General features: G+C 38.6%; 1 protein-coding gene across 5 annotated transcripts in view; it reads left to right on the top strand.

The window, feature by feature from the left end:
• Positions 1-12,637, top strand: part of ABCB7 (ATP binding cassette subfamily B member 7) — a 217,620-nt gene that overhangs the window by 164,951 nt on the left and 40,032 nt on the right. For all 5 annotated transcript variants that reach the window (XR_007188314.2, XM_048213375.2, XM_026487192.4 and 2 more), the window contains exon 5: positions 11,731-11,863. Coding sequence is in view for 4 of the 5 variants with exons in the window: in XM_048213375.2 (XP_048069332.1) it covers positions 11,731-11,863 (133 nt within the window). In the remaining variant the exon portion in view is untranslated. The remainder of the gene's footprint in view (positions 1-11,730; positions 11,864-12,637) is intronic.

Genomic DNA, 12,637 nt, shown 5'->3' with positions numbered 1-12,637 from the left:
CTGCCATCTTTTGTGTTATTTAAGCATGTTTTACTCTCCCGCTTTAATTTATCTATTGTGCCTTTTAGTGTATCTATTCGTATAGTTTTGCACAGGTACTTAGTATTTCTGTTGGTTTCCTTCATTTCTGATGTTCCAGGCTTCTGGCTGCTTCCATTTCCCATGTGTATGAAGAGTTTCCTTTAGCAGTTCTTTTAGAGGTCTGCCAGTGACTAATTTTTAGTTTTCCTTAATCTGAAAAGGTCTTGATATTCCTTTCATTCCTGAAGGCTAGTTTTGCTGATTAAAGGATTCTAAGTTGACAGTTCTTTTCTTTTACCATTCGAAAAATGTGCCACTTCCTGTTGGCCTCCCTGGAAATCTGGTTTCTTCAAATTGTTTTTCCCCTTATACATAATGAATTGTTTCTATCTGGCTGCTTTTAAGATTTTTAAATTTGTCTTTAGCTTTTGGAATTTTAATTATAATGTGTCTTGGTGTGAATTTCTTTGGGTTTTCCCTATTCAGGGGGTTGCTCATTTTCATGAATCTGTAGATTTATGTCTTTTGCCAGATTTGGGGAATTTTTAGTCATTATTTCTTTGAATACTTTTTCCAGCCTCACACTTTCTCTCCTAATCTTCTGAGACTCTAAAGAGGAGTGATATATCCTTTTTTTATAGTACCATAGATCCCAGAGTGTTGTACCCTCTCCCACTTTTTTAGTGTTTTCTCTCTCTTGTTCATACTCAATATATTATTTTATTGTTCTGTTTTCATGTTGACTGATTCTTTTGTTCTCTCCATTCTGCATGGAGCCCATACAGTCTTTTTTTTCCAGTCATATTTTTTGGTTCTCGATTTTTTCATTTGGTTCTTCTTTACGTTCTCTATCTGGGGAGACATTCTGTTTTTTCATTGTTTGAAGCATGTTCATAAGTGCTCCTTAAAGCACTTTCATGATGGCTATTCTGAAATCCTCATCAGGTAGTTCTAACATTTGTGTCTGTTGATTGTATTCTTTTATTTGAAGTTGATATCTTAGTAGTCCTTGGTATAATGAGTGATTTTTTTTTATTGAAACCTTGGATATTTTGGATATTATGGTATGAGACTCTGGCTTTTTAAAAAATCTTTTGTTTAGCAGGCCTCCTATGATACTGCTCCAGTGGGGATGAGCTGCTGCCTCATTACTTCAGGAAGGGTTAAAAGTCCAGGTTCTTGCCTTGGCTTCCATTGACTCCTAAAGGAAGCGACTCCTTATGGCTGCTGGGGGGGAGGGTGGAAGTTTAGGCTCCTCAGCAGGATGAAAGACAAGCTGCACACCAGGAGAAATATTTGCAAATTACATATCTAACAAAGGCCTTTATATCTAGAAAATATATAGAGAACTCTTAAACTCAGTATCAAAAGACAAAAACAAAAAACCAGTCCAGTTACAAAATTTGCAAAAGACATGAACAGATACTTAACCAAAAAGGATATATGAGTGGAAAATCAGAATATGAAAAGATGTTCAACATCACTGCTGTTAGGGAAACACAAATTAAAACCAGAAGATATAACTATACACTTATTAAAATAGTTTCAACATAAAGGGGTGCCTGGGTGGCTCAGTCGGTTGAACTTCTGACTCTTGATATCAGCTCAGGTCTGGTGTCAGGGTCATGAGTTCAGGCTCCACATTGGGCCCCAGTGTGGAGCCTACTTAAAAAAAATAGCTTCAAAATAAAAAATAGTGATGATATCAAATGTTGGTGAGAATGCAGAGGAATTGGATCACTCATATTTTACTGGTGGTGGGAATAGAAAATGGTACAGCCACTCAGAAAGATTATGGCAGTTTCCTAAAAAGTTCAGTGTAGACTTACCATATGATTTACCCATTACTCTTGGGCATTTATCCCAGAGAAATGAAAACTTATGACCACCTGTATGAAAATTTCTACAGCGTCTTTTTATTTGTAGTCCAAAACTACAAACAACCAGATGTCCTTCAGGGGTGAATGGTTGAATAAACTTGGTACATCCATGGAAGAGTACTTAGCTATAAAAAAAATGAGCTATTGAGGGGCATCTGGGTGGTGCAGTTGGTTAAGCATCAGACTCTTGGTTTCCACTGAGGTGATATCAGGATCATGAGATCAAGCCCCATGTTGGGCTCCATGCTCAGCACAGAGTCTGCTTAAGACTCTCTCGCTCGCTCGCTCCCTCGCTCGCTCCCTCTGTCCCTCCTCTCCCTGCACTTGTGTGCTTTTTCTCTCTCTCAAATAAATTTTTAAAAATAAGCTATTGATACATGTATCATCCTTGATGAACCTCAGGGGCATCATGCCGAGTGAAGAAGAAGGTCAGTCTCAGAAGATTGCAAACATATATATAATATGCTCAAAATGACTAAACTATAGAGATCAAGCCCAGATTAGTGGTTGCCAGGGGACAGGGATTTAGGTGTGGGGCGAGGTGGGATGGGAGTGAATATAAAGAGGTAGCACAAGAGATTTCTTTTGTTGTGATGGAGTAGTTCTGTATCTTGATTGGAGTAGTTCTGTATCTTGATTGTGGTGATGGTTACATGGATCTGAAGATGGGATAAAATAGCATAGGACCATATAGGCAACGCATACAATCCCCACACATACATGAATATGGAAAAAACTGAGTGAGTTCTGTAGTCTAGTTAATAGTAATGTGCCAGTATACATTTTTGGTCTTGATATTGAACTACAGCTATATAAGGTGTCATCAGTAGGAGACACTGAGTGAAGGATTATGAGTCTCTTTGTACTACTTTTGCAACCTCCTTTGAGTCTGCAATTATTTCAAAAGAAAAAGTTTTAAAAATTCACATTTCTCTGAGATGGTTTAAGTGTAGTTCTTGTGAAAGCAGGGTATTAGGGAAAACCAATATTTGCCACCCCCTGTGCTCAAAATACAAGGCCAGTGCAGCAAATACACATGTACTAATAAAAACATCTATACATAATATACTCCTTTCAATTTCTTTGGTGTTTTTAAATTTCTTTCCTTTCTAAAATTACTTTTTTGGGAAAGCTGGAAGTAATCAACAGTTATTATTAGAGGTAGTCATGTTCTTAGCAGTGTGCTAACTGCCTTTTTTCTGTCAGTAAAAATACAGGGCAGATGATACCTACATTCTTTACACATTTACAAGGATGCTCCCAAATTTGACCAAACTAACACGTTTTCAAGAAAGTAAAATAACAAAACTTTCTTGGTAATACATTAGTTTCAGTCACTACTCACCCTGGCTGTGGCAAAGATATAATAGGCTTTAAGTTATGAGAATTGTGTGCTAGCTGTAACTATCATTTTTTCTCCCACTCAAGAAGTTGTGTTAGAATGCAAGTGAGGGGATGTGGTCTTATTATACAGAAACCCTGGAATCTGGTCAAATTTTTAAAAATTACTTGTACCATACTTTATAGCTGGTTTCAACAGCACATTTGAGAGCATCTGCTTTAGGGTACAAATGAAGTAGAATGATATGGTCCCTTGCTTTATGAGCTGCTAATATGGCTATGGTATACTAGAAAAAAATTCTGAATTACAAGTCAGTCTTGGATTTTAATCCAGCTCTGCTGCTTACCGGATAGGTCATTAAACCTCATGGAACCTGAGTTTCCTCAATTACAGGGTCGTCCATTGAATAGAATTGTTAATTTCATTCAGCTGTGACCTTTGTGAAAGGTACCTAGCACCATATAGGACTCTGGTAGCTGTTGTTCACAAAATGTTTGTTTTGCCACAAAAGGTTTGTGAACTGAGGTTGAGAAACCAGTATATCCATGAACATTGCACCTAGAAAGCAAATGATAAATATATAGTAAAAAAGACAAATACAGAGGTATAAACTGTGAAAAAGAGGAGTTGGAAGATGAAAAGTGCCGAATGGGCTGCAGGTCTCAGAGAAGGCATCTTGATGGAAATGGTATTCAGAGTGGTTTTTAGAAAATGGAGAGGAAGAAAGGTAAATCAGGCAGGCAGACCATTTCAGGCAGAAGCAGGAACTTGAGGTTATATGATTATATAGAAATCAAAACTGAGAAAATTATCATACGTCAAACCTGCTATTATATTCAATTTTAGAAGTTAGAAAAATTTTAAGCAATTTCTCCCATAGTGTTACATTCTTAAAAGTGTTCCAACATCTGCTGTGTATTTTAATGCTATTGTTGAACCTCCTTGGTTGCTAGGACACTTGTATACTTTACTTTGAAATGGTGATTGGTAAGATTTATGTAGCTCCTATCAGCTGTCAGCTAAACTTAGGCTTGTTGACAATATTTTTTATGTTTAACAAAGATGAATGATACAATAATGGGACATTAACAAGAGCTGGGGTTTCATTGTTTTTATTAAGCCTTATAGAATTACTTTCGGGGTGCCTGGGTGGCTCAGTCAGTTAAGTGTCTGCCTGTTGCTCAGGTCATGATCTCAGGGTCCTGGGATTGAGCCCTGCTTTGCGCTCCCTGCTCAGCAGGGAGTCTGCTTCTCCCTCTCCCTCTGCCCACCCACTCTGCTCATGCTATCTCTCTCAAATAAATAAATAAATAAAATCTTTAAAAAAAGAATTGCTTTCACATGTTATTAATGTACATGAATTTAATTTCTTTAAAGCTTTGGCAGTGTTTTTGATACTGTAACCTTGCAGAAAATGTGAAATGTGAGTGATTGAATATTTGCCTTGAATATATGAAAGCAGTATTCATATTCATATTCATATTTCTTGGTGTATTCTCGTGGAGAAATAGGTTGGTTTTTGAAAGCTTAGCTTGGTATTTAGTGGGTTTTGTTTAGTATTGGAGCAAAGGAATCTTCTTAAATTTTTATTATTGAGCTATAGTTGACATACAGTGTCGGTATTAGTTTCAGGTGTACAACAAAGTGATCCAAAAATTCTATACATTATTTCGTGCTCACCACAAAAATGTAGTAACCATACAACATTTTTACAATGTTACTGACTATATTTCCTCTGCTGTACTTTTAGTCTCCAAGACTTATTTATAACTGGAAGCTTGTACCTCTTAATTCGCTTCACCAATTTCACTCATTCCCCCATCCCTTCTCTGACCAAAGGAATCTTTTTGTGGGGCAAATAGATCTACCAGTGTTGTGGGTTGTTTTTTTTTTTTTTTTTTCGTTTTCTATTTTTTTTAATTTATTTATTTTATTAAAGTTCCATGATTTCTTACTTACGTATAACACCCAGTGCACCATGCAATACGTGCCCTCCTTAATACCCATCACCAGCCTATCCCATCCCCACCCCCTGAAGCCCTCAGGTTGTTTCCCAGAGTCCATAGTCTCTCATGGTTTCTTCCGCCTTCTGTTTACCCCCCCCTTTCTTCTTCCCTTTCTTCTCCTACTGATCTTCCTACTTCTTATGTTCCATAAATTAGTGAAACCATATGATAATTGTCTTTCTCTGCTTGACTTATTTTGCTTAGCATTATCTCCTCTAGTCCCATCCATGTTGCAGCAAATGTTGAGAAATCGTTCTTTTTGGCGGCTGAGTAATATTCCATTGTATATATGGACCACATCTTCTTAATCCAGTCATCTGTTGAAGGGCATCTCGGCTCCTTCCACGATTTAGCTATTGTGGACAGAGCTTCTATGAACATTGGGGTGCATATGGCCCTTCTCATCACTACGTCTGTATCTTTGGGGTAAATACCCAGTACTGCAATGGCTGTATCACAGGGTAGCTCAATTTTTAACTTTCTAAGGGACCTGCACACTTTTCCAAAGTGGCTGTACCAACTTGCATTCCCACCAACAATGTAGGAGGGATCCCCTTTCTCCACATCCTCTCCAACATTTGTTGTTTCCTGCCGTGTCCATTTTTGCCATTCTAACTGGCGTAAATGGTATCTCATTGTAGTTTTCATTTGAATTTCCCTGATGGCTAATGATTTTGAACATTTTTTCATGTGTCTGTTAGCCATTTGTATGTCTTCATTGGAAAAGTATCTGTTCATATCTTCTGTCCATTTTTTGATTTCTTTATTTGTTTCTTGTGTATTGAGTTTGAGAAGTTCTTTCTAGATCTTGGATACCAGTCTTTTTTTCTGTAGTGTCATTTTCAAATATATTCTCCCATTCCGTGGGCTGCCCCTTAGTTTTTTTGTGTTTCCTTGGCTGTGCAGAAACTTTTGATTTTGGTGAAGTCCCACAGGTTCATTTTTTCTTTTGTTGCTCTTGCCTTTGGAGATGTGTCATGAAAGGTTGCTGTGGCCAATGTCGTAGAGGTTGCTGCCTATGCTCTCCTCTAGGATTTTGATGGATTCCTGTCTCACATCGAGGTCTTTCATCCATTTGGAGTTTATCTCTGTGTATGGTGTGAGAGAGCGGTCAAGTTTCATTCTTTTGCATGTAGCTGTCCAGTTTTCCCAGCACCATTTATTGAAGAGACTGTCTTTTTTCCACCAGATGTTTTTTCCTGCTTTATCAAAGATTAGTTGCCCAGAGAGCCGAGGGTCCATTTCTGGGTTCTCTGTTCTGTTCCATTGGTCTATGTGTCTGTTTTTGTGCCAGTACCATGCTGTCTGTGATCACAGCTTTGTAGTACAGCTTGAAATGCAGCAATGTGATGCCCCCAGCTTTGTTTTTCCTTTTCAACAGTTCCTTGGAGATTCGGGGCCTTTTCTGGTTCCACACAAATTTAAGGGCTGTTTGTTCCAGTTCTTTGAAAAATGTCATTGGTATTTTGATCAGGATGGCATTGAAAGTGTAGATTGCTCTGGGTAGCATAGACATTTTAACTATGTTTATTCTTCCGATCCATGAGCATGGAATATTTTTCCATCTTTTTGGGTCTTCTTCAATGTCTTTCAAGAGTGATCTGTAGTTTCTAGAATATAGATCCTTTACGTCTCTGGTTAAGTTAATTCTGAGATAACGTATGATTTTTGGTGGTATTGTAAATGGAATGGATTCCCTAATTTCTCTTTCTTCAGTCTCATTGTTCATGTATAGAAATGGAACTGATTTCTGAGCATTGATTTTGTATCCCGCCACATTACTGAATTGCTCTATAAGTTCTAGTAGTTTGTGGGTAGGGTCTTTTGGGTTTTCCATGTAGAGTATCATGTCATCTGCGAAGAGAGACAGTTTGAACTCTTCTTTGCCAAATTGGATACCTTTTATTCCTTTTTGTCGTCTGATTGCTGTTGCAAGGACTTCTAGTGCTATGTTGAATAATAATGGCTAGAGTGGGCATCCTTGTCCTGTTCCTGATCTTACGGGAAAGGATTCCAGCTTTTCCCCATTGAGAATGATATTTGCTGTAGGCTTTTCTTGGATGGCTTTTATGAGATTGAGGAATGTACCCTCTATCCCTACACTCTGAAGGGTTTTAATCAGGAAAGGATACTGTATTTTGTCAAATGCTTTTTCTGCATCAATTGAGAGGATCATATGGTTCTTGACTCTTGTTCATATGATCTACCACACTGATCGATTTGTGAATGTTGAACCACCCTTTCATCCCAGGGATGAATCCAATTTGGTCATGATGGATAATCATTTTAATGTACTGTTGGATCCTATTAGCTAGGATCTTGTTGAGAATTTTGCGTCTGTATTCATCAGGAATATCGGTCTGTAATTCTCCTTTTTGATGAGGTCTTTGCCTGGTTTGGGGTTCAAGGTAATACTGGCCTCAGAGAATGAGTTTGTTAGTTTTCCTTGTGTTTCTATTTTTTGAAACAGCTTCAGGAGAATAGGTATTATTTCTTCTTTGAATGTTTGGTTGAATTCCCTGGGGAATCCATGGGGCCCTGGGCTCTCGTTTTCGGGGAGGATTGTGATCACTGCTTCCAATCTCTTCATAATTAATCAGTTAATTTAAATAATCAATTTCTTCTTGTTTCAGTCTTGGTAGTTTATAAGTTTCCAGGAAGGCATCCATTTCTTCCACGTTGTTTAATTTATTGGCATAGAGCTGTTGATGAAAGTTTCTAATGATCCTTCCTATTTCATTGGTGTTGGTTGTGACCTCTCCCTTTTCATTCCTAATTTTATTAATTTGGGTCCTTTCTCTGTTCTTTTGAGTAAGTCTTGCCAGTGGCTTATTGATCTTATTTATTCTTTCAAAGATCCAGCTTCTAGTTCTGTTAATCTGCTCAACTGTGCTCCTGTTTTCTAATTCATTGATCTCGGCTCTAATCTTGATCAACTGCTTTCTCGTACATGGATTAGGCCTTTTCTTCTGTTCCAGCTCCAGCTTCTTGAGGTGAGAATATAAAAACTGCATTTTAGATTTTTCTATTCTTTTGAGTGAGGCATGGATGGCTATGTATTTCCCCCTTAGGACTGCCTTTGCTGTGTCCCATAGTTTTTAGACCGTTGTGTTTTCATTCTTGTTGGTTTCCATAAATTGTTGAAATTGATTTTTGATTTCCTGGTTTACCCAGGAAAAATCATTCTTGAGCAGGATGGTTTTTAGTTTCTAAGTGTTGAGTTTCTTCCAAATTTTTCCTTGTGATTGCGTTCCAATTTCAAAGCATTGTGGTCTGAGAATATGCAGGGAATAATTTCATTCTTTTGGTATCGGTTGAGACCTGTTTCGTGACCCAGCATATGATCTATTCTGGAGAACGTTCCATGTGCATTTGAAAAGAATGTGTATTCTGTTGTTCTGGGGTGTGGTGTTCTATATATATCTGTGAGGTCCATCTGGTCTAGTATGGCATTCAAAGCTCTTGTTTCTTTTTTTGATTTTCTGCTTAGGTGATCTGTCTATTGCTGAGAGTGGAGTGCTGAGATCCTCTACTATTAACGTATTTTTTTCTATATGTCTCTTTATTCTGGTTAAGAGTTGGCTTGTGTATCATGCTGATACCCTTTTGGGGGCATAGATATTTATAATTGTCATATCCACTTGTTGCATACATCCTTTAAGAATAATATAGTGTCCTTCTGTATCTCTAACAACAGTCTGTAGTTTAAAATCCAATCTGTCTGAGAATTGCTACCCCAGCTTTCTTTTGAGGTCCATTGGCATGAAAAATGGTTTTCCATACCTTCACTTTCAGTCTGGATGTATCTTTAGGTTCAAAATGAGTCTCTTGTAGACAGCAAATGGATGGGTCATGTCTTTTTATCCAATCTGCACCCTTGTGGCGTTTTATGGGAGCATTTACGCCATTTACACCGAGAGTGATTATTGAGAGATATGATTTTAATGATGTCGTGTTGCCTATAAAGTCTTTGTTTCTATAGATTGTAAATTTCTGTTCTGTATCACTCTTGGGGCCTTTTTACTTTTATAGAACCCCCCGTAATATCTCCTGTAGCGCTGATTTTGTGGTTACGAAATTGGTCAGTGACTAGCGATTCTGGAAGGTCTTTATCTCTCCATCAATTCCTAATGACAGCCTTTCTGGATAAAGCATCATTGGCTGCATGTTTTTCTCTGAAAGAGCTTTACAAATGCCCCCCCAACCCTTCCTCTCATTCTAGGTCTTTGTAGACAGGTCTGTCATAATCCTAATATTTTTGCCTTTGTACGTGAGAAATTTATTTGCCCTGGCCGCTTTCAATACTGTATCATTGGATCTAATATTTGCAAAATGCACTATGATGTGATGTGGCGTAGGTTTGTTGTGGTTGAATTTTTGAGGGGTCTTCTCTGCCTCTTGGACATGAATGCTTGTTTCCTTTGCTAGATTAGGGAGGTTTTCAGCTACAATTTGTTCAAATATTTCTGCTAGACCTCTCTCTTTCTCCACCCCCTCAGGGATGCCGATGATTCTGACATTGGAACCTTTCATTGAGTCAGTAATCTCCTGTATCCTACATTCTTGAGATTGGATTTTTTTGAGCTTAGTTTCTGTTTTAGCTTTCTCTTCTACCATCCCATCCTCCAATTCACTAATTCGCTCTTCTGACTCATTTACCTTGGCCGTCAGAGCATCTAGTTTTGACTGCATTTGATTCATAGCATTTTTAATTTCTGCCAGTTTTGCTCTCATTTCCGCCCTTAGAGATTCTCTATTCTTGTTAATATTTTCAGTAACATTGTTTTAAGTCTGCACATCATCTTGACCATTGTTACTCTGAACTCCATTTCTGATAATTTGGTTATATGCATATCCATCAGTTCTGTGGCAGAGGCCACAGACTCGTTATTGTTTCTTTGCTGGGGGCGATTTGTCCTCGTCTTTCTGATGAGGATAGGTTGCATGGTTTCCCATAGCCCAAATTATTGACCAGGACCCAGGCAGTGTGCTCTTGTTTTATAGGGACCTTAGGGATGTGGGCTTCTTGATTTTTCAGCCTGCCTTCTGGGGTGTGGCCTGCCACGCAGATATTCAGGCAACCCTTTTTGGGTAGAATCTCCCTGTCCCTTGCGAGGCTGGATGGGGATGGGCACAATGTGAGCTGGTATTTCTGGGCTTTTGTTCTCTGGAGTTTTCCCCTGGCGGTTTTCTGTGACTCTTCTGGGAGTCAGAGTAGCAGTGGCCGAATCCCAGCCTCTGTCTCAGAACAGAGAAATCGCAGTCGCTCTCCACTGAGCTCTTCCTGCCTCTTTAACTCTGTTTCTGTTGGTGCTGCTAAAAACCCTGCAGCCAGCATCCCAGCCCTCTCTTCCAGGGCTGGCATGTCTCTGTCCTTTGTGTTTCTGACACCGCCAGCCGCCCCCGCGCGTGCTCCCGAGCTCCCTGTTTCAGGGAGGTTCGCGCACACTCTGGAGCGCAGGTTTTCAGTCTGTTCGCGTGTGCGCTTCTGAGCTCCCGGTCTCAGTCTGTTCCAGTAAGCGCTCTGAAGCTCCGGTTTTCAGTTTTGACGCATGCATGTTCCCAAGCTCAAGGTCTCAGTCTGCTCTCGTGGGTGCCTATTGGCCAGTCCAGCCTTCTCCGCAGTGCAGGTGGCTACCGCTTCCCGGTGTCAGTGCGCGGAGGCTCCCTCCCCCTTCCGTTTATCTTCTGATATCTGTGTGGGGTTTCACGGCTCCCTGCTTCATACCTCAATACCCAGCGCTGGAGATGTTCATTTGTAGAGATCCAGATGTGTCTTCCTGCCTCTCAGGCTGATTCCGTGGGTTTTCAGGATGGTCTGGTACCCATCCAGCTCGACTCAGGGGATCAGCTGAAAAGGGGGACCCCTACTCCTCCGCCATCTTAACCACCAGTATTGTTTTTTTCCCAAGTGGTTAATCAGCCACAGATGCTTGTAATTTATCTGATTTTGAGATATGTTTTTGCTAAATAATTTTATTTATACTCTTATTTTGGTTAACAAATAATTTTACGTATTTGATGAATACCTACTAAAAAAGCATAGTAGTTCTCAACAAGCGTGGGACAAAAAAAGGGAATATGATACAGATCATCAAGGATATACTAGGAAAGAAAAATGTATACATAAATAATGATAAGGCAGTTTGCCTTAAGTGCTGTAAGCTCTGTAACGATTTCAGATAATGGAGAGAACATTTTGAGTGGATGATCAGGGATTATTTCGTGGAGGCATGAGTATTTGACGAATGCATGTAGCTTATAAATGAATATTAACATGGCAATCAGTGCGAGGTAGGAATTCTGAAATGACAGCTCTCCAGTGCCAAAGATTTTATCTTTATAAACTGGGAAAATCATTTCATTACTAGTAAGTGATTAATATCTGGACATTCCCATAAATACTAACTTAAGGTAAATATTTATACTTTTAGAAAATACATTTGTATATGGTGGGTAATTGCTGCTTTTGTATTTTTAGGCCATGAATATTGTGGTCCCCTTCATGTTTAAATATGCTGTAGACAGCCTCAACCAGATGTCGGGAAACATGCTGAACCTAAGTGATGCACCAAATACAGTTGCAACCATGGCAACGGCAGTTCTGATTGGCTGTATGTGTGATTCTTTAATCTGTCTACAGGTGTTGCCTTTCTTCAGGAGGGTTTCATCATATTTTAGCAGATGACCTTTTCACCACAAACACAACTTAGCATTTTGGATACTTATCTTTTATGTGAGATTTTTGATACATAGTTTTTAATTCTTTTTATGATATACCTTCTAAAAATTCTGTAACAGCCTCACTTTTCAAGTTCTAGAAAAAAATAACATGAAGTAAGACATAGAGTTCATAACAACCACTTCCAGTGGTCTCTTTATCAGATAACCTTTTCAGTAATTCTAGTTATTCTCTTGCTGTTGTTTAATGAGAAGTAGCTAAATAATGATATATGTACAGTAATGCTTTATTAAATTATATCCAATAGCCATGACACAAATTTACCATTTTAAAGAACAGAACATGTTGCTTTGTTCCCTTATGCGTTAGAAAGGACACTTTTTGAGACTCAGGAGACTTGAACACGGGCTTGTTTTAGTCAAGGCACTTGATTTTTCAGGATCTTGATTTTATCATTTGTTATTTAGGGGAATTGAAGTAGATTAGAATTTGTCCACAGTAAAGCCATATGGACTGCTATTTATTAAAAAGTATTTAGTTGGAAAAAAAATCTTTCAACATCTGGAATTTATAGAGGAAAATAACACTGAAAGGGATCCTTGGTGGTGGAAAGATTGGTACTCACTAGGCTAGATGCTTGCTTTCTAGGTTTCTTTTAATGTAAGTATTCAGTGATGTATTCATTTATTGTATAAACACTTTATTA

This window comes from Ursus arctos, chromosome X (genome assembly GCF_023065955.2).
Source record: "Ursus arctos isolate Adak ecotype North America chromosome X, UrsArc2.0, whole genome shotgun sequence".
Taxonomy (NCBI): domain Eukaryota; kingdom Metazoa; phylum Chordata; class Mammalia; order Carnivora; family Ursidae; genus Ursus; species Ursus arctos.
Note: the sequence above shows the minus strand (reverse complement) of the source record. Positions and strands in the feature narration are given on the sequence as shown.